Source organism: Centruroides sculpturatus, unplaced genomic scaffold, assembly GCF_000671375.1.
Source record: "Centruroides sculpturatus isolate CEXI.00-Female unplaced genomic scaffold, Cexi_2.0 scaffold168, whole genome shotgun sequence".
NCBI classification, from domain to species: domain Eukaryota; kingdom Metazoa; phylum Arthropoda; class Arachnida; order Scorpiones; family Buthidae; genus Centruroides; species Centruroides sculpturatus.
The window spans coordinates 133,044-156,557 of NW_019384519.1; the positions used below are offsets into that span (position 1 = coordinate 133,044).

At 33.6% G+C, this 23,514-nt stretch overlaps 1 protein-coding gene across 3 annotated transcripts in view; it reads right to left on the reverse strand.

Moving 5' to 3' along the window:
* LOC111622678 (centaurin-gamma-1A-like) overlaps positions 1-23,514 on the reverse strand; it is a 40,540-nt gene that overhangs the window by 11,199 nt on the left and 5,827 nt on the right. For 2 of the 3 annotated variants that reach the window (XM_023365100.1, XM_023365102.1), the window contains 8 exons: positions 22,680-22,846; positions 21,828-22,007; positions 21,681-21,758; positions 19,580-19,684; positions 13,517-13,685; positions 7,842-8,009; positions 1,750-1,893; positions 19-170 (listed from right to left, as the gene is read on the reverse strand). In XM_023365100.1, coding sequence (XP_023220868.1) covers positions 19-170; positions 1,750-1,893; positions 7,842-8,009; positions 13,517-13,685; positions 19,580-19,684; positions 21,681-21,758; positions 21,828-22,007; positions 22,680-22,846 — 1,163 coding nt within the window. The remainder of the gene's footprint in view (positions 1-18; positions 171-1,749; positions 1,894-7,841; positions 8,010-13,516; positions 13,686-19,579; positions 19,685-21,680; positions 21,759-21,827; positions 22,008-22,679; positions 22,847-23,514) is intronic. The other variant, XM_023365101.1, reaches the window with a different exon arrangement.

Consider the following 23,514-nt stretch of genomic DNA (forward strand, 5'->3'; position numbering starts at 1 on the left):
CAAAATATTTAAAAATACCTTTGATTTGCTTGTTTCATTCGTTTGAAGACTGGTTAAAATTTGTTGTTCGATTGCACTGATCCAAGCTTCTCTGTCTTCATTGCTAGATGCTTCGAAATGCCACTGCTTGTTGTCCAGAGAAACTACAATAAATTCGTAACCGTCCGAATCTATTAAAAAATTGAAAAATTTCACATATCAATCTAGCAAGGAGGAATTAATGACAAACAAAACAAATTGTATGGGGTCTTACAAAAAGAATTGTAATTATGTTAATTATTATCTGAGAACGTTGTAACATACATTAAAAAACATTGGAAAACCATTCAAGTTTCACAATTTCCCAACATGTGCACTTCGTGTCAGACAGTATGCAACCAACCAAAATTCAAATTTTTCCTATGCTGGCTATGGCACATTGGCAGCCACAATTCTGCAAATTACTCTCACATTGCATAATGACAAGCAATTCACTCTTTGCAAACTGTACAGTACAGTGTCTTCTCTGTTGCTGCAGAATTGCCATTTTTGTTCATGGCCAGAGATGGCAGACGGCAAGACATTTGAATGCAGAATGGAAGATGAAACTCAATTGGTTTACATTGCATACTTCTTGGGTAATAATGAACATAATTATGATAATTTAAAATGGTAGCATTCTTTTTGGTAGACCCTGTATTTTTAGTACAATGTTAATATTCTTAAATTTCATAACATGTTTTTCTTCCTATAGAAATTGTAAAATGGACATTAGCAGAAAATGTGTTTCCAAGTTTCAGATACTAACATATTGAAAACTGTGCGTGCTTGGTTTATGTGGCTGTGGCAACGTGACATTTAGCCGATCTATCAACACGAATGCCTTGCGGGAGGTCTTTTAAGGGAAACTGGTCCCTATTTACATGTTACTAACGTGAAGAAAACCTGGAGAAAACTGCACACATAATAAGTAATATCTAGTACATAGTCAACACAATCTGTGTAAAGCAGTGTTTCCCAACGTGGGGCAATTAGAAAATGGACTCGCCCAGAGTTTAAATTAACCGTAAAGCCGCTGTATATGTTAGGGGGGCATAAGAATTTTAGAAAGGCTTAGGTGGGGCATAGCACAAAAAAGGTTGGGAAACACTGGTGTAAAGTGTAGTTTTGTATTATCTGTATCGGAATTCGCTCAACCTTAATGGGAATGTTCAGCAATAAATAATTTGTGGCTGACATCATCTTTCAAGTTGTCTAACTCAAAAGAAGACAGACCATGTATGGGGAAGTGCTTACCTACCATTTCACATGCACTCTGTGTTCCATCGTACATAATGGTCTAAAAAACTTCAGACCACTTACAATGCCACTGATTTTATCAATATGGGATCCCTTAAAGACTGCAACAATCCACTGGCCAACTCACTGATTTTATCGATATGACATTTTAACACCTATTTATCTCCTCAAACCGTGACCTTTGACCACAAAACTTTAATAGCATCAATGCTTCTTGTATATAAGCCACCATGCCAAATTTCAATTCTTAATCTTTACCCCATCCCAAGATATTAAGCAAAATAGACTCCAACACACATCCATGGATTTTTTTACTTTTTTGGATTTGGGAGGTCTCAAAACGTGGAGGATCAAATTTGACACGATTCCAATACTTCCCCTTGTTATGCATGCATAGCTGACAAAGTAAAATTTATGTCAGTTATCTGTTAGTAATTATCACTAGTTTATTTTATATATAAATATACTTACCATCCATCACTTCTAGATTTCTGATGCCTGTACTTTTCATTCTTCGGTGACGTTTCTTTACAATTGGAGTATCAAGTTTTGCCAACAGTGGATTGGTGCTTGGAACTGCAGGTATCAATTGAGTTTCACTGCCATTTAATATTCCTATTTGGACAAAAAAGTCACCACTGTCAAAATTTAACAAAACAGTTAGATATAATCTGAGTTTCTTGTTTAAAATATTCTTTACGGTAGAGAAATTTACAGCATTTTCAGAAATAAAACTAAGCAAATTGTACCATGAATCTGTTTTCAAACCTTCAATTTTAGAAATTCTTAATGTGTGGAGGGAGGCCCAAAAGTCACTTAACCAAAACATAGAACCGGTTTGGAACACCTGCGTGTCATCATTCACGACACTCAGGTGTTCCGAATTGGTTCTAGCCACTCTTAAAATATGTTTTGGTTAAATGACTTTTGAGCGTCTCACTAGCATCAATCTGTATATATATAAATATTTATTGAATTATTTATTATCTCCTCAAACCATGACCTATGACCACAAAAATCTATACTAATATTATAAAGAGGTAAAGTTTGTATGTAGGAGGTAATCTCCAAAACTACTCATCCGATTTCAAAAATTCTTTCACCAATATTTATAATGGACCTTCAGGATGGACATGGCAGTATATTATTCCGTTAAACATTCATAAAATTAAAAGATTTCACCTAGGTAAGCACTATATTTTTGATGTCAGTGGGTGGTGAGGGGCAAGACGTGTATGTACACGAGATAGCATCTAAGTTGTGTGATAGCGCAGCACAGTCGTGTGGTCAGTGAGATATGCAGTGCACATGTCCGAACTTGTCTATATATATAAAATTACATGTCCTGACTGACTGCTGATTCATCATCGCCCAGAACAAACCACTGAATCTAGAGGTGAAATGCGATACAGTTAGGGTACATCATGAAAATGCACACTAAGAAGGGCATTTTGGAAATTCCCGTGGGGGGAGATTAAGGCTTCACCTGAAAAATGGCTTCAACTGTACTATTTTAGATGCAATTTTTTGTTTTTGATGATAGTAACTTAATTTCTAAACATACAATATTTACCAAATCATCCAAATCATTTGCCTGAGCAACACTGGGCTCATTTGCTAGTTTAATATATATACATGGGTAGGCTGAAAAGTAATGCACACATGCTTGTAGAATACGAACAAAAACAAATAGCAAGATCGGGCAAAAAGTACATTAAAGTACAATTCTTAAGCTTCAAAATCATATATTTATTTTCAACATAGTCACCGTTAAGGCCAACACATTTCTCCCAACGTGTAACAAGTTTTTTCATTCCATCACTGAAAAATTCTTCCAACTTTTCTCGAATCCAGGACTTGACAGCTGCCTTCACCTCATTGTCTGAAGTGTAATGATTACCCTTGAGGTCTCTCTTATGTAGAGGAAACAAATAAAAATCACAAGGCGCAAGATCGGGGGAATAAGGAGGGTGTGGAATCGGTTCAAACTTCAGGTTTCACAGAGCCTCTCCAGTTGCGCGCGAGGTATGTGGACGAGCATTGTCATGCTGCAAGATTATTGGTGCCAGGCTGCCTCTAACATGTCAAACTCAACGTCAGAGGTGTTTTAGAGTCTGTATGTACTGAGAAGAATTAAACATTGGAACAAGGTGCAACGGTAATTGTCTGTGGCAGTGATCGGACTTCCGCTGCGTGTTTCTTCAACAATTGTGGCTTTTCCAGGCTCGCAATTACAAAATTTTATTATCCATCAATTTACAATAGACCTATCAACAGCATCGTCACCATAAACAGCCTTTAAACGTAATTTTTTCAGCAGTTAAAAATTCGATAACAGCATGCTGTTTAACTCATGTTGACATAACACCAGAACACGTCTCCATATTTACACTTCTCAAAATATACTGAATGAACGCAACAACCTCAAACTGCACATGCGCATAGAGGGGGGGAATGTTACTTCCATATGCCATCTGGCCCGCTTCTGAAAATCATTTCGTCCACGCTCTACAAGCATGTGTGCATTAGTTTTCAGCCTACCCTCGTATATATTGAAGAGAATGACGAGGAATAAGAAAAATTCCTCATTGTCAAGTTTTGAGTAAATGTAAAAAATAAGGTACCATGAGTATGTAAAAACGAGTACCATACAATACAATACAAATACAAAACCATACAAAAATTAGGTGTAAAGACGAGTACCATACACGACAGTATATGGTATTCGTTTTTACATCTAATTTTTGTATGGTATAGAAACAAAAGATGGTGGGAGGGGTGACAATTTGCCAATACAAAAATATTGAGGGACATGTACCCTGTGGTCCACTTGTATATTGCCTACCAGTTGAAAGGCCTGATGCAGGCATCGGGGCATACTAAATATTGATAGTTAGCATGCATAACAATGATAAATAATTAATTATAATTGGTTTACCTAAAGTGCAGAGACACTGTTGAAAGTGAACTGCTCATAATTATCATTTGTCATATACTAAAACCAACATCCCTACATCCAATTCTCATGAAATAACTTTCAAAATACCAATAAGATACTACATATTTCTGTTATGATTGCAAAGAAATACCATAATAGCCCATCTCCAGTTCAAAACATAGTGCATGATAATGAAACAAAAAAGCATAACTACGACCTACATTACTATATTCAATTCTTTTTAAATAACATAGCAAGCAGCATGTACGCCAAATACCATCAAAAAGAGTCGAGCACGGACTTGGCAATTCCTAGATTTGCCACTATGTTTTGCTGGTGCTCGATACACCAACAGAGACTGGCCATTTTTTCAGTTTTATATAGTAGGTCAGTGGTTCCCAATTAGTTTTTCCTGTGTACCATTTCAAGAAAGAGCTCAAACTTGTGTACCCCTTATAGCAGAAATTCATATTAATCCATACTAATATTATAAATTTGAAGGTAATTCTGTCTGTCTGTCTGTCACCATTTCACGTCTAAACTACTAAACAGTTTTTAACAAAATTTGGCACAGAGATAGTTTACATGTTGGAGATGGACATGGGCTACATTTTACTGCAAGAAAGTATCTTACTCCCATGAGAAAATTTGATATAATGTGGGCCAAGCTGTGGGTAGACAGCTAGTGATAAATATTAATAAGCTTTTTTTACATTTATTACCTTTAAAATACAATTCTAATAATAATGAAAATAACATAAGGTTAATTAATTTTAATGTGACAAATGTGCACTATTTTCTTTGCACAAATTAGTAAAATCTGGTTGCTTTTTGGTCAGCTTTAGTCTCAAGTCATCTTCAAGTTGAAGTCAGTGACAATGTTTAGTTTTTGTGTTTGTCATGGACAAAAATCCACTCTCGCAGAGGTATGTTGTGCAAAATGGTAGTAAATATTTTATTGCCGCTTCGCTGACATGATGATAATGTTAATTGTACAATTTTTGTTTCTTGCATAAGAATTTCATTTAGGTATTGTCACAAATGCATTTTTTTGATGAAATTTCGAGAATATTTTTAGTTATAAATAAATGAATTTGTGCATTTGACATCATGTTGTAAATTGCCAAATTTTTGATGGTCCACCCATTATTTTTTTGATTGCTTCATCTCATGCATTTAAATTTTAAATCGACCCGATTTTAGATTGCCGCACGTACCCTTTTATGCAATTTTGCATACCCCAGGGGTACATGTACCACTAATTGGGAACCATTGTAGTAGATAGATAAAAATAATAATAATATACTGAATTATACTGTAACAATATAAAATATACTGTGTATAATAATTTATATTGTTAATTTAAATAGTAGCTAGGGGCACCCTAGTGGCCGTTTTTGGCATACCGTGACAGAGACTGCCCAGTTTTTCAGTTTTATATAGTAGATTTTATCTTCCATTTCAAATGTAAAATTTTAAAAAATTAGATGCTATATCTCTGATCGTTTTACCCCCAAAAAATATAACATCTCTACTATTGAAAAGTTTTCAATCTACCTTTATAAACAAATGTTAAATAACTCCACGTTAATCCTTCAAAAAATGGAATCCACCATTTCCTGCTTTGTTGGAAGCCTTTAGACTATTTTCTTTAATTCCCAGATACTTTTGAGCCTTTTGGTTTGTCGAAAGAGAGAGAAATTACAGAATTACACAAGTAATTTCCACCTGTGATAATGAGCTAAAGGATTGAAGATATTTGGGAATTAAGGAAAGCAATCAATAGGTCTACAAATAAAATGGGAAACTGTGGTTTTGACAATCAGAGTAAATTACTTAGAAACTTAACCTAGATAAAGTAGAAAATTAAGATTTCACTTGTAGAGAAAATAAGATGAGAATAATTTCGAACCTTGTCAGAGAAGCAAATATTATATGACGAGGAGCCATGCGAGAACTAGGGGCAGAACTGAATGAATTTCCAAGAACAGAGTTCTCAAAACCAAGCAACAAATTAATTTGTCAAAACAACAAGAATAAGCACTTACTTAATAACTAGTTAGTAAGTAACTAGTACATAATATTCGAAAACAAATCAATCAGTATTTTGATAATCACCGAGATAGAATTTAACGATCGATTGAAGTATTAAAATTTCTCCAGAAGCCAGATTACACAATAACTTTGTATCTGTATCGCTGTAATGCCATTAGGATTTCCGATGGCAGAGAAAGACACTAGTACGCAGGGGAGGACCTAGCAAGGTTTTCAGGTGTTGCAAGATCTTTAGTTTCTACAGGGGAGTGCCAAAATGAGATAACATACATTTTTTACATTATTAATAACTCAGACCTCTGAAAGATTAGCATAGTAGTAGTATGGATGATAACCATTTCAAATATTGTTTCTTTTTATTGTTATTGTTTAACAGTCTACAACGTTAAGTGTGAATTTCACGCTATATGTGTATACCTTTGAAATGCACACAACCCAGCTCACTGTTGTATAGAATTTATTTTGGCAGGTAGGGTTAAGTAGTAATAAGGTGATTGGGTTTTATTTTTTGCACACATGATCTATCGTTGCATTTTCTGCAATGATAGATCATCTGTGCACCCTTTATGATGGCACCTGGTGTGGTCGCACTGTTCACACCAGGTGCCATCATCAAAGTTGGAAATTACAAGTTCTTGTAGTTTCCAGCTTTGTGCTGGGTATTTGAACACTCCCATCCTACTGTGTACATAGTTTGAATGTAATTGAGAACTACAAGAACTTATTGTACTTCTTGTTGCATTTGAATACGCCCATCCTAAAATTTGATTTGATTTGTAGATAATTTCCATTTCATACTTTCTTTTCATTTTAATTCGGCAAGTATTTGCCCGAAGCCGGACATTTAAATGTCCAAAAACAATTGCATGCGACAAAAATTTTTATGGACAGAGAAATTTTAATACTTCAATCAATCATTAAATTCTATTTCAGTGATTATCAAAATACTGATCGATTTGTTTTCGAATATTATGTACTAGTTACTTACTAACTAGTTATTAATCTTGTTGTTTTGACAAATTCATTTGTTGCTTGGTTTTGAGAATATAATTCAGAAATGTAACCGCTACAGTATGTAATTGATCACACACAACCTTGAATAGTAGTGAAAAATTTATTCAACTCGAAAAAAGAACAGTTTTGATCATTTTTAATTATTTATGTTCTGAAACTAGACATAGAACATATATAAAAAAATAAATAAATTTAATTATTTATTTTAAACATGTAGCAATTGTTAAATGCCAAACATCTGTACTGGATGCTTAGAGGTCCACACAAAGTAATGCAATGCACATTTCTGCTGTTACTTTTTCATCTTTTTTTAGGCACATCACAGATGTGGCACATTGTAAGATTTGTTTTATATTTAAACACATTGCATTCGCCATGTGTTTTATATTTACAAGTTAATGCTTTCACAAAATCTTTATGGATTTTTGTATACAATCTTATCAAATGCCATGTAATGCAAACCATATAAGAATAACACTAGCAGTCTAAATAAATATTTCGATAACAATTATATAATTCATAACAATATAATTTTTTTAATATTTCGAATTCCTACCTGTTGTTGCGGATGCATTGCAGACTATAATTGCATCTTCACCGTTAGAAGAACTCGATCTGTAGCACTGAATATCTCGAAACAAATCAAATGTCGAAGCCAGGAGGGCTTCCTTTTCATTGTCCTTACATTTATTAAATGTGGGTATGGGGAACTGGTGATGCAACCCTGGTGGTGGAGGGCAAAAATTCTTATGCCATACAGTAGATAAACCATTGGTAATCCCAATTAACAAAAATATTCATATATTATTAACGTAATACAATTTTCTTATGTCTACATTATGATTAAGGTAAATATAATTTTAATATTCCATTTATATTAAATACTAAAAATTTTAAGAGAATTTTTGATATGTATTAATAATATAACAAAGAAACTACCACTGCGAAAACTGGCAGAAATGGTAAAAAACCTAACATTAGCAAACGCTTTCCCTTGCATTAATGAGCCTGCATACTCCAAATCGGGGCAGTTCGGATTTAGAATGTTAAGAGCCCGAAGATCCCATTTAATATGGAGGAAAATGTTTGCCAATGTGAGTTTATTTTGCCATTTCTGCCATTTTCGGTCTCTGTGACGGTAATTTATTTAAAGTTAACAAGGTTTTGCTAGTTATAGTATTTTTGTTGTATTCAAATAACAAATAAATGAATAGAGAAGAGCTCATTTCTATGGTAACAAATTGCAAATTTTAATGTTTGCCATCTCCTGTATGCTTTTACATATCTACCTTAAACACAATAGTTCTGTGTGTGTCAATGATTTTCTCGTGTAATTCTCTTCCTTCCTTGCTTAATGTTTTCTCTGTTTACTGTGTAACAATTTGTATATTTTCATAAAGCTGTTTAGTTTGACACTGACATATTCATTACACCACGTCCACAATGAATGTTTTAGTGATACAGTTGCTCCACTAAAGCATTCGTTGCCTTCTTAAGCCATATTTAAGTTCTCGATTGTGGCAACTGTCAGATGCCACACTGAAGAAATCTGTGATTTAAGTTCTCATATCTCTTATGTTATTTGATACTGATATATATTATCAGTATAAAATTAAATTAAATACACAACATGTTTGTATAAACAGGGTGAGTCAAAAGTCCCTTTAATTCCAGAAGTACTGAAGACATATTAATTTTGTTAATATAGTGACATAGGAAATCATGCATGGAGAATCTGATGGAACTGTTCTTGTTGACCTTAATCATTTTGAAGATCACTTACTGAATGTAAATCACCACAGAGGAACCTCAAACTACATATGACATTCTAAAAATTGTCACATGTAATCTTGCATTCCATCTGTGCAATTTTTCATTGCAAACAATATTGAGCCACATGATTCAGTGTTAACAACTTGCTTGTAGAATTTTTATTGTTCAAAGTTCCTTGGTTTAGCATGATGCTTGATTTAATGTCGATTATAGAAGCAAATGGACAGTGGCACTAAATTGAGGTTTGACTGTATATCAAAATAGTTAATAAAGACATTGGCAAGGAAATGTTGAAACAGTTTTTAGAAGTATACACATTAAGAAAATTTGTTAAAGAAATGTATACGAGAGTTAAACAGAAATTAGTGGTATTAATTTCATACCAAGTTAGTTTATTATGATTGGCATTGCAAGAGAGAAAATGAAACACTCCACCACCAGGAATAAAAACAAAAGCACCACCATAAATGTTAGTAAGTTGCATATTAAAAATGTAGTGAAAGAAGATTGTATACAGTAACTTTTCCAGGTAAATTAAATACAGAAAAGATTCAGAATTTAAAATCAAATACTTTTGTACAAATATCATGTTTAATCTTTTTTTTTTAACCAAATTGTACTATTAACTAGTACATGGAAAAATAACTTATCTGACTCCGTTGGTTTTTTTTAAATATTTTTATTAATATCATGTTTAATACAGTAATATCCTGAACTTACGCAGTAGGTGGGGCTGAGCAATAACTGCGTAAGCCGGGGTATAATTTCGCAATTTGTGTAAAATCCAAGTCAGATGTATGTAAGCTAATAAATGTTCTCGTTAATCTTATCTCGTCTTTTGATTTGTTCACAGTTACAAGAAATCACCACATAGAGTCTCTCAAGTCTCTGTAGATATAACAAACACAGCTACAATTTATCTTGTGTTATTTATTTCTGTGTCGATCCCACGCGATATGTCCGAACATGTAAGCTGAACAATAGTGTGGGGGGGAGTGAGTAATCAAGAGTTGTGTGGCACTCAAACAAAAGACGTATCGACGAGATTTGAAAATCACGTAACTCCGGGTTCATGTAAGTCGGGGTATTACTGTATTTAACAGATATAATGTTTGTTAAAACATAAATAGGTTCACAATGTGTACGGACACGATTTTAAAAGGCCCTCTTAGCACTCACAAGGCACTAAGAGGACCTTTTAATTGTGGATTTTCCAGCCCACAATGGAGGCAACAAGCCAGAGATTCAATGTATTCACCCAAGAAATTTCTTAACCAACTCCAGCAAGAATCTTGGAGTGGCAGGCTAGTGCCTTTACTGTAACCTTGGCCATCTAGACATCCACAAAGTGCATTTTTCACTGAAAAAAATGTTAGTACATCTAAAAAGTTAAGAAATAAACAAATAAAATAAAATAAAATGTGACAAAATGAGTTTAGTGTTTAGTAAAAGCCAAGATAATGCATGAAATATTAATTTTTAGCAGTTGTTAATAAAGTTACAATAACATTTCATAAAATATTTTGGAGTGGGGTATATACTGTATATATAATTTATCAAGATCCAAAGAAGTTGATATATATTTTAATTCTTCATAACAGTGTTTTATGAAAATAATTTAATACTGGAACAAAGTTAATAAAATATATTTTTGGATAGCCATTTTTGTCTTTTGGAACACCACTTAAAAAAATTTAGAATTTGATTTAAAAATATAAAATATAAAATACAAAGCACTTACATCTACAGCATAATACTCAAACAGTATAATGACAAACATGAATGGAAAATGGTGTTAACTTTAACTAACTAATATGCAAAATAAGAAAGAATAGTAAGGGAAACCAATATTGACTAAAACTTGTGGCCTTCAGAGTCACGTGTGCCTTTTGTGGTTTCTACTGTGGCTTGGTAAAATATAGGGTCTTACAAGAAGAATTTTACCATTTTAAGTTGCTCTAATTATGTTAATAACAGTGTATGATAAATCAATCAATCAATATAAATAATAAATGATAAATAAATCAATCAATATAATAACACCCAGCATCATGCTGGGTGTTATTATATTGATTGGCGTACAATGCATACTTCTTGGGTACACGAGAAGTAGGCACTTATGCCAATCGATAGAGTAATCATTCAAGTTTCATTTACCATCTGCATTCAAATGTCTTTTGTGTTCTGCAGTTTGCAAAGTCAAAATCATTCATCGTCATGAAATGTGAGTAATCTGCAGGAGCCATGGAAGGAGTAACAACAGATGTGTCATAGCGAGCATGGAAAGCATTTCGGTATGGGTTGGCCATGTGCCATGAGACACGAAATGCATGCATTGAAAAATCATAACAGACAAATGTGAAACTAGACAGTTTTCTGATATTTTAATGTACATTACAAGGTTCTCAGATCATAATTACAATAATTTAAAATGGTAACATTCTTTTTGGAAGGCATGTAGAGTCAATTGGAATTTTTTTTTCTTAATTTATTTTCATACAATAAACTTGAATTTGATAACATATCTAACTGCCTACATATGCCTAACTGTTCACTGTAAATCACAGTAACAATCATTTTCATTCTACAGTTAGTTTGGCAAGTAACGATGATGAATCTATGAAGCAAATCCGCAATAACAAATTACAGTAGATAATAAGAATCAAACTAATGTCAAGTTTCAAATGAATAATGATTTACAATTTGTACTGGTCATCTTTCCTGTGACAGATACTGAAAATTAGAGACATTCTATGCATAATGTTTAATAAATTATGATAAACCTTAATTAAAATTTGACATCACTGTTGATAATTATAATCAGTTATTCATAATTTAATTTTGTATCCTTACTTCTCCATCAATTTTAACTCTAGCAAATGAATCACAAATGACAATATGCACATATACCTAACTGGTCTTAAAGTAACCTTAGTTAATTGACTTTTGGGCCACCTTAAGTATATATGCATATACATTTTTATAATTTCATATTTTTAATTTATTTAATTTTAAATATATGCTATCAAATTAGTAGTGTCTTACCTCCACATATCACACTGTTCCCAATAACAACAGTCTTGCTGATTATCTATGTAACTCCATTCTGGGGAAAAAATTTTTGAATTGAAATCACGTGACTTCCAGTCTAGACCGGAAGTTTGTATATAGTTAATCAGGGCCTCCTGCCCCTAAGCTTTCCATATCCTGTCTCGACTTCCTTAATCTTGAGAACAGAGTTATATAGATGGAAGGACAGACTGGTGGATGGACAACAGTGGGAATTTATAGGTTTACAATTTTTTTCAAATTGCAGTCCAATGATGATAAAGCTTCTACTTAGCTATTTAATCAAGACAATTTGGAAAAAGTTTTCAAGTGCAGTTTATTAATTTGCAAAATTTTTGTATGGGAAATGAGTAAATATTTTGTTTTATGTTGAGCTGACACAAAATTTCACCCATTAAACAGTGTCAAAGAGTTTTGAAATAAAAACAGATTTTTGGTATTGAGAATGGTGTTAGATAGACAAAAGTCAAGACTGGATATGGAAAGCTTAGGGACAGGAGGACCTGATTAACTATATACAAACTTCTGCTTTGGGATGGAAGACACATTATTTCAATTCAAAAATTTTTTACTGAAAGCAGTTAGATAGAAGGCATGACTTCATTGTTAATGGAGAAAGTATGATGTACAGGGGCAAGACACTACCAAACCTAAGTGCAATGTGACAATGTTTTTGCATTTTGGCAAATTTTTCCAATTGAAATCTAAGGCTTAGCCAAGACACTATTCCATTTTATTGTAATGTATTTGTGGTTATAGCTGTAGTAGTAATTTTCTGCTGCAAATTTAATTTTCCTGAAATCTTGTTTGTACGATCAGGTTGGTTGGTTGAAGTTTTTTGGCACGAGATCAATATAAGCTACACTGTGCCACGTCAATTGTACAATTGGACATATTCTGCACCTCTGAAATATTCTAATCATAATGTCTGTTGTATATATGTCTATTTACTTTAACTCATTCTGTTAACTCTGTCCCATGTGCACAAAAGCAGCCTTTATAATCATACCCATCATAGGTCTGGCCAGTTCCACAATGGCCAGATGTATCCAGACCACGTAAATTCCCGAGGTTTCCAATCTGGACTCGAACCTGGGTTATTTGGAGTTGTAGGCTGACACCTTTACTGGCTCAGTAATAATTTATAATTTTGCAGTAATTTTCTTACACTTTCAAATAATATAAAATTTGTTTATTGAAACAAACTGAATTTCATAAATCTAATACAAAATGTAAGAAATTACAATACAATTTCTATCTAGGATCATGTATTACTTGAGTCTGTATCATTTTTTGTATTTAATACATTATAAATGTAATCATCAAATATTTCATTAATGTTATCATTCATTTATAAAATAAATAAGGTAAATAAAGCATATTACATACCTCCAGCTATTGATAAACTGCTGACATCAGAAACTAATTCATTGACCTGTTGCGAAGAAGGGCTAGGAGTAGCTCCTTGTGGTCTCATACTTCGGGGCTTTTGACCAGGAATTTTCACAGTAGTGTGCATCAGAGGAATTTCTTTTCCGTGAACGTCATCCATGTAATCCTGTAAAATAGAATATTAATAAATATTATCAATCATAAAACAGTCCAAGAACATTCGAGTTCTTGTAAACTTAGTTAAAAACCTACTTTATTGAATTTTGGCGTTACGTATTTTTCATCCTGAGTACTTTCAAACCGCCAAACCTCAAAGAACAAACATTTCTCTTGCTTTGTTTATAGAGGTTTGGCACCTTGGACTTTGGCAGCCTGAAAGTGCTCAGGATAAAAGAAATTAAGGATTACTATAATGAAGTAGGTTTTTAGTATTACACCACCAATTATAAACTAAATAATAATAAATCTGGCAACAAGTTGCTTAACTTTTCCAGGAACATTTAAAACTGCATGTGACACCATCTATTATATTTTATTAAAAAAGACTTTTTATATTTTTAATTATTATAAAATGGCAAAAAGCTAAATTTTGAGAGTAGGGATGACTTTTATAGAAAATTGTAAATATTAATAATGAGGAAAATTCTCATTAAGTCCAACCCTACTTGAGATACAACATGCCCTCTAATTCCCCAATCCTTCAAGTTCCATGCTCCAAAATTTAATAGCAATGATGTCCCTCATATACAAGTTACCATGCCAAATTTTGTTTCTTAATCTTCATCCCTTCCTGATATATTACAAGAAATAGATGCCCGCCCGCCCACGCACACACACACACATACATACATACATACATACATACGAGGGTCAAATCTCATATGATTACAACACTTTCTCACGTTATGTTATAACGGCACAGAAAGTAAAATGGGAAATTGTTTAAAAATTCTTATAAATTACTGTTATAAAAGATTATTTCAAATGCTAAAAGACAGTTACAGAATATTAAATGTAGCAATTAGCTTTGCTTCTAATCTAAATTCTGAGGTGGCTCTTATCCTTTTATGATTAATGGAATTCATAAAAATCATTTCTCCGAATTACTGCCAAATCATCTCTGTACTTAAGACTTACAAGGGAACTGTCGGAGTGTCTTCTAATAAATTTTAATAAAATTTAGTTAATAACTACGTTAAAAGTATACAAACTCTATTTTAAATTTGTAGCATTCACTAAAAGTGTTGATCAGAGTTATTAGCAATCAAATGTTGCACTACTTTATAGTAGTTTAGCACAATTATGCAAATTTTTAGAAGTGAAAGGGTCGTGGAGGAAGACGGCGATATTACATTTAGAATGAATTCTGGAATTTTCAAAAATGGGAGAAGAATTAATAAAATTTAGTTAGTAATTATGTTAAAAGTATACAAAATTTTATTAATTCTTCAACCATTTTTGAAAATTCCAGAGTTTATTCTAAATGTAATATTGCCGTCTTCCTCCGCGACCCTTTCACTTCTAAAAATTTGCGTAATTGTGCTAAACTACTATAAAGTAGTGCAACATTTGATTGCTAATAACTCTGATCAACACTTTTAGTGAATGCTACAGATTTAAAATACAGTTTGTATACTTTTAACGTAGTTATTAACTAAATTTTATTAAAATTTATTAGAAGACACTCCGACAGTTTCCTTGTTAGTTAATGTAGTTCACCACAAAAATAAAATAGACCCTATAAGTACTGTACTCAGTGGACATAAAATCACTGAACCAAGACATTTCAAGAAGTAATAGTAGTCCAAAGTACATGGCTACAGGAGTATTTGATTATGACTACAAATACAAATATTGTGTTTGTGTTAATTATTGCAAATACAAATATTCTGTGTATAGCTACCATTATAGGAAGTACCTTTACACTTTATGGAATATATTACATAAAAAACAGTAAAAACTTATTAGTATAGAACTGAAATTAAGACAATGTAAAAAACAAGTGAACAAGCACAGCTCTAACAAAATGTATATATAACTAGTTGTATTCAGTACGATATTTGATGTTAAATTACAAGTAAACAGGTAAGATAAAAACAGCAAATAAATATTTTTTAGTGAAGTGAATGGTTGTCTCTTTAATCCGAAAATGTTTCTCTCGGTAGACTATCTTACAGCAAGTACCATATGAATGTAACTCGGGAAAAAAGAAGTGTGTAAAATTTTCAAAGAGCACTGAAGAGAAACTGGAAAATGAAACCAGTTCGAAATGCATATGAATTGAAAATACAATAAAAGAGTTTCTGGACCTGACTTGCTATAAGATAGTCTACCGAGAGAAACATTTTCGGATTAAAGAGACAACCATTCACTGAACGAATATACAGCTACAATTAGTAAATTCAAAATATTTTTTACATAAAATTTATTAATATAAGACAGGAGTGGCCAAACCTTGTCACGATATCGCCTATCGGGTGAGAGTAAACTTAAGTATTATGTATGCGAAAGTAATACATACCAAGCTTATAAAGGAAATTGTACAAATGTAATGGAACCACAGTAAAGGTCTAGAACAGGGGTCGCCAAAGTGGTCTATATCGACCCCTGGGGGTCAATATAACATTATTGGGAGGGGGTTGATGAAAAGACTAAAACTTACAAATTTTGAACCAAATATTACTAATCTTGCTAAGGATTATCAAGCTTATCCATCTCATTGATTGTCAGTTACAAAAATTATTATTAACATATCATTGGTGCACAAGAATAGTGCACAACTCAAAAAAATCAACATATCAAAAAAAACAACATATCATTGGTGCACAAGAACACAACTCAAAAAAATAGTTCTTCCAGAACAGCCATTTAAAAGTTTATTTTATTTCTGCAAGGCTTTGTCATGATCTTGGATTTTTAAAATTTTCAAATCTTTTTTGGAAATAAAAGATTTGAAAATTTTATGTAAAATGTAAAAAATGTAAAATTAAAAGATATATATTAAAATAGTAAGAGCTTTATTTTTTTTGCTTGTAACACAAACTTTGGTGGGGTCGATGTGAGGTTTCGAAAAGTTGTAGGGGGTCGACGATCAAAAAAGTTTGGCGACCTCTGGTCTAGAAGATCCAGTTTGGCCATCACGGATATAAGATGTAAAATTTCTCGGTATGTAGCATTTTTTATGTAAATATCTTTGCGGGTATTCATTTTTGCATGCAAACTAAGCCAATGATATTTAATCAAACATTGTTTTTTTTTTTCTTTTTTTTTTCTCATCTACCCATAGGAGTTCATCTTCACTTAAGTACCATTTTATTTTTAATTAATGACATCAGTTTTCTGAACCAAAATTTAATTTAGAATAATCTTTCTGTAAATAATAAAATTGAAAATCAATAAAAAAAAATGTCAACTTGAAAACTTATATTATACCAGAAGGGAGCTAGTTCAACAACTGGAATAGAGAGAAGAGCATCACTAAGGCAACAGCAAAACGGGGCATATTTCTGTTTCTAATTATTTTAAATGAAATTAAACAGTGAAATAGATACAACAAGGCTACTCTACATTAAATACACTTCAAAATGATGCATACGAATTACGCTTGCATTTTATACAAGTACTTTAACAATGTGGAAATAGATTTTGCCTTAGCATATTCTGTACAGTAATAACCCGAGTTACATAACACATGACTTACATAAAGTTCTACAGTCCGCATTACTTACATAACTCGGGGTATTACTGTATATATACTGTAGATAGGTAGGAAGAAAAAGCAAGTTAGAAATTAATAATAATTTGTTTAAGTAAAAAAAGAATATATCTTTAATACCGTAATTAAGAAAGTAAAGTGATAAATTAGACTGTATGCAAATTAGAAAAGAGCCAACAATTTTAATAAATACAGTGTATCCGAGAAAGATCAAACACCACAAAAAACTTAATAAAGATACAAGTTTGTGCAATCATTAAAACTCAAGGCATTAAAACTAAAAAAATTAAAAAAGCTCAACTTATACTGCAAAAAAATAATAAATAACTTTCAGAGCATGAGTTACATAAAATGATTTAGAAAATATTAAAATAAGCATAAAGCCTTGTATATGTTTCTTATAAATAAATGAATAAGTATATTTATTATATTAGAAGTTATTAACTTCTCTCTTTATTATGTAATTATAGAGAGGGGTTCTTTGATTTTTGGTGACTGATGACAATGAAGGGAGGGGATCAAAATGAGACAAATTTCTGTCAATGTATTAATAATACCTACGTGATTTTGGGGATAATCAGAATTAATTGTAAAAAATAAATCAATCAGCAGTCAACAAACAAAATAATTTATAAATATTCTAAACATGAGGTGATTAGAATGTGTTAAATTCAGGGATATATAGAGTATTCCATTCAGCAATTAGCACTTAAGATTAGATTTGGAATATATTGGTGTCACTACTCTAAATCAAAGAGAGTGGCTAGTTCAGGATGTCACACACATGAAGGCAGTATCCATAAGGAGCATAACACAACAGCAGTTAAATCAAATTTGGAACTGGAATATATTTACATTTAGACATTAAAAATTAAATATAAAGTTTTAGATACTAATGTAAATCGATATCTAAATACATATTCTGTGTAAGTGGGTAATAATTGGCATTGGAGGATTTGTATTTGATTTTTAAAATGCGTAGTTAAATGTTTGAACGTATTTTTTTCGTTCAATATTTTGAACTTTGTTCTATTTTCTGCATTCTTTTAATGGTTATGTGCTATTTGCAGTTACCTAAAGATGGCTATTAAAAATGGCCAAAACATTTGTATTAAAAAGATAAAATGTTAATAATAATATGGGGCAAGTTTTTGTGTCTTTTTTTTTGGAAAAGTTGCAGCTTATATGCCATAAAATACAGTACATAACAAAACCGTTAAAGATTACAGCAATAATGATGACAATGAATTACTAAAAGTAATTTTTTAGAAATTATTGAGTTATTAATGCTAAGAACTTGTTTATATGTTTGAAGTGTTTTAACATTACTTTGCCGGAGTATAAACAAATATATGTAAAATCAACCAAAACAAAATTCAAGCACAAACTAAGATCAATACAGTTTTCATTTGGTGACAACTCTAGAGAAATTTAACTTTGACCTCTCCATTATTCTTTACAGGTATAAGATTGACAGATGTATGGCCAAGACAATAAGAGTACAACTCAGCCAGCTGCACCTGGATACATTGGGTCCCACAACCACCTAACCACCTCCATTGCGGATCCAGTCAAACCCACGACGGAGACGATTAAAAAAGATCCCATAAGTGTCTATGGGGCAGAAAGGGTCAAGAACAAAGATATAAAAATATGACACTACAAATTGAGCTTTTAAATTTGTACAAATAATCTCCAATCCATTGTTTTTGACAAATTGGAAAAAGCATTCTGTCATTTTAATGATATTTTGGTAATTGTTTTGACATCTCACATTAATATCATCATAATTTTTGAATTACTGTGTTCAAATCTAAGATACACCTTAATTTCTAAATGCTCAAAGATTTTTTAAAAATAGATAACAAATGAGACTACAAATAATGAATAAATAGGCTTTTTGTACAGTATTTATTGTAACTAAAGTAAGTTATATATCACTGTTTTCCGCAGTATTGAAGTCAGAAACCTCTTTACTTGCCTCTTAATGTCTTCTAATCAACACTAACATTATTTTAGTTACGTTCCTGAGTTTTAGTTTTAGTAAGCTAAAACAGAGCTAATCAATAGGGATTTCGAGTTCACATCTTCCCACGTGATCATACTTGATGCCATTTCGAGCACCGGAAATGAAATACTTCTTGAGTGCCAACACAGCTTTTTCTGGAATTTTCATCCAGGTACTTACGACATTGCCATAATAGAATAATGAGATTGAGTTAAGTTGACCTCTTAAATATTTTCTATTATGAATATTGGTGAATTTTAATTGCCTTAAACCCATTTTATACTAAGTAGAACACATCCGATTCTTTTTTCAAAAATACAACAAGAAAATATCTTACGTGAAGACTGGGATGATAGGTGAGCCTTCCGTCGTTAGTAAGGGTCACGTATTTCTTCTTCCATTCTTTGTTCAATGCCTTACAACTTCTTTTATAAAGATATCCCTAAAATATAAATGAATAAATACTTTATTTATTCTAAATTACTCACAAATGACAGATCATACAAGAAAACACAGACCGGACACGTCCGATTCGATACAAGACAAGCGAGCATAACTAGTTTTACAATTTCTTTCAAAAATTTATTCGTTCATTCATTAAAACTGCTTTATTTGTGATGCAAAAGGTTTGGTTTTCACCCACCAGATTTTGGATTTTTAGAATAATAATACATTATGGAAATACAAAGCAAAAGTTGGTTAGCCACTTTGTCGGAAGCCAACGAATTGTAAATAACAATACACAGCTGTCACAAAATGGGTTTGATGTTCTCAAAACAATCTTAACCCTCAACTAACAAGGAGCAGTCTAAAAGACTACAGAATTTAATGTTCTTATAATTTTCCCGTCGGCAGAGAAAATTGTCCTTCCCTGTAGCTTTAAACAAGCTTACGTTTTGTCAGTTTAAAAGAAACACACAGAATAATCTGTAGTAGTTCTCTCCAATGGTCTCAGTAAGATCAATAACAAAGGAAATAAAGCTCCTTATAACGAATATTCTTATCTTTAAAATCAAATAAGCCTAAATGCAAATTAAACTAAGCAGTCTGTAGACTGCACCATGTTAATTAAACTGATTTTTAAGATTCCCTAGTATACAGTTTCCAAAATACAACAGAAATAGTTCTTACATTACTAGGTTGGCAAGTAATCATTATGATGCATTAAGAGTGCACAATGCCGGGTATTAAATCGACTGGTGTTATTTGTAAAATATTATAAGGATATATTTATATTTTAATTTTAATGAAATATAATAGTCTAATTAACAGCCGCCAGCTATCCCAGTGAATCCAGGACACTCCTGGATTTTGGCAAAACCTTTTAAAGTTCCCCAATTTTTAAATTGAGGCCTATTCCTCCTCTATTTATTTGACTTTTGGGGCATATCTCGAAACGGATTAAACAACAACTGCCATCATTTTGATATCACCTGGAGTAAAACTTTCGGATGTTTAACGTTTATTACTCTCAGAACCAACTGTTAAACCTCCCAAAAGTTTTTACTTCCACAATCAACAAGCTTAGTCTCATTTCAGAAAATAGCATTAAGTAATTTAGTATTTTTAAATCGTCGGGCCTAGAAGTAAAGGCCAATTCACACTAGCGGCAACATTATGACGTCAACGACAGAATTAACTAATCACCTTTGTCGATCGTCAACGTCAAAAGAAACGATTGATAGGATCTCCACGCCGATTGGCCTCTTATTACAAAGCCCTAGGACCAGAGTTCCAAGCGAAACAAGCATCGATATCTACGATTTTTATATCCCGAAACAAGCATTAAGGTCCGTCCAGTTTATACATTTCACTCTCTTTTTAGGACAAATGAAATACGTAGAAATATTTTTATTAATAAAAAGAGATGTCTTAAAATATTTTATTTTCTGTTATTGTTGTTAATATTAATTTTATAAAATTCGCTAGCTCCTCCCTCTCTGCGGCCCTTCTCGTATCGTAAATTACCGAGCGCTACTTGGCGATAAAAATTATTAATTTTTAATATTCCCCCATATCCTTCCTACATAAATCCCTCAGACCCGGAACAAGTTATTTGCATTTTCGATTAAATTATTCTAAAAATAGCCACTACTCGCCATCTTAAATTTACCGTCTCTCACCCCCCCGATTTCGACGATTTGATAAAATGACGTGGTATATGCCGATTGGTCGGACGAACCACCGTCGAGTCACCTGACCGATACGTACGATTTTCAAGAAGATTATGAACTGCCAGTTCATTTGTGTGTGTGGGCGGTTTTTGTACCCGTTTTTTGTGAAACTCGAAATTGAATTTGAGTATGGCTAATTGTATACGGGAGCAGAAAGAACGTAACGCTTGGAACGTTGCCTAAGGCGCGCGCTTAACACTATATTCTCGGTAAATTCGGTTATTTTCGATCCCAAACGAAATAAAAGCGGGCCATGCCACTTACTTGTCGAAGAGGAATGACTCTGCCGCTTCCCACTTCGCCATTTTTCAATTTCTTATCGTCGTCGGCTTTTTTCAGAGGCTAAAAAAAACGGGAGATGGGGGTAAGCGGCGAATAGGTCAAAGGTGAAGGATCAATGGCGAGTCTTACCGGAAATAAATTGGATCTCCTTCGAGTCTTCCTGGAAGCGGTGGGAGTAGAACAGGGAGTCGGCAGATTCTCTTTGTATCCGCAAGAGGCGGGTACCATTTTTTCCGGTTTGTTTTCGCGGACCGCGTTGTCCACCTCCTCCATTTTGTCGCTCCTTTCTCGATCGCGAAACGTCGAGTCCTAAAAAGAAAAAAAAATGCATTCGTTTCTTATTTTAGAAAACCCGAGGCAATCCTTCTATCTACTCCTTATACGCGGAGAAATTACTCCACTTTCGTCCATAGATCGATATTAAACGAGTACGCGCTTAACTCTTAGGGGACGATTACCTTCGCCTAAATCTTCCCAAAAACAAAAAGTAGATTCTTTTAAATAAATGAGTTGGAATGTTTCTTCTGTTAAAACAGAAAATTTATTAATGCGCGCGCGCGTAGAAGGGAAAAATCCCTAAATATGACAGAGGAATGAAAACGTCCGCTTCAAAACACTTCTCCTTTTCTTCCTTTCATTTTTAGGTAAATTAAATGAGGAATATAACGGTTGGTCAAAGCACGAGAGTTGTGTAAATTCTCCCTCCAAAATCGTTGTTCGGGCCCTTATTTACACAATTATGAGGGGCTGATTTTGCCCTCGGATATCGATTTTTGGTGGCGCGATTTTACCCATTTGCGGGCGAGGCGTCCCTCAACCCATCGAGTTTTGCTCCTCCTCCGTTCTCCTTCTGCCTAGTTTATTTCCCTCCAGAGCGCGGGCGTTCTGATAAAATAAGATCTGACACAGCGCACTCATCGCGCGGTAGCGTCAGATCTTGCGATCCGCGGAATTCCGACCGGAAAGGAACCACTTTTTTACCTTAAGAGTGTTTTGGTCGCGTCCGGCGCGACCGGGCGACGAAGAGGCCGGATCGGCGGGAGTACGGTCACCGGCAGCGTGAGCGTCGCATCGAACGGGACGAGCGTCGGGTCCGGAACCGTTCGGTGTCAAACCCGCCATCTTGGACCGAACCACTTTCTGGCAAGCTGAAAAATAAAACAGCAAAAATTTCCCGTAAGAAACGGCAGAAAAAAAAAATCCAATCCGAGCTTCAACGCGCCACACTCGCGGTGTTTACCAGATTTCGCGCTACAATGCGGTATTCGGGATGGCCAGAAAAATACTAGACAATAAGCACACTGCCTCTGGGGTAAGACAGAAATGAGCAGTTACGTAAGTAAACCAATGGCGTAATCAGTTTCATACGAGACGAACTACGTCACTAGTTTGCTTACTTAGCTGCTCGTTTCCTGAACTCGCCCCGGTAAAGCGGCTTTGATACGTCCGGATAAGCGAACCAACGACTTGACCAGTTTCAAACGGAACGGGATGTCGCAAAGCCGCTTAAAATTAAGAGAAAATTAGACATTCACTCGAAATTATGTTGATATTCACCCTAAGGTGAGTACCAAACTAATTCCGAGGGGAACTGCATCGGGCAAAGCTTCAACGAGGTAAATTTGTGGGTTTAGTAAACGGCAACGCAACACACGGGCGATCTACTGAGGGGATGCCACCCAGGAGGTCTTTTATGGAAAAGTACCCCTATTTGGGCTTTACTAACTTCGAGAAAACCGGGAAACTCCACGTGGCCAGGCGCGAACACGCTACCACCAGTGTTCGGTGGTGTTTTCCATCGGCCTCCGATGGGAGC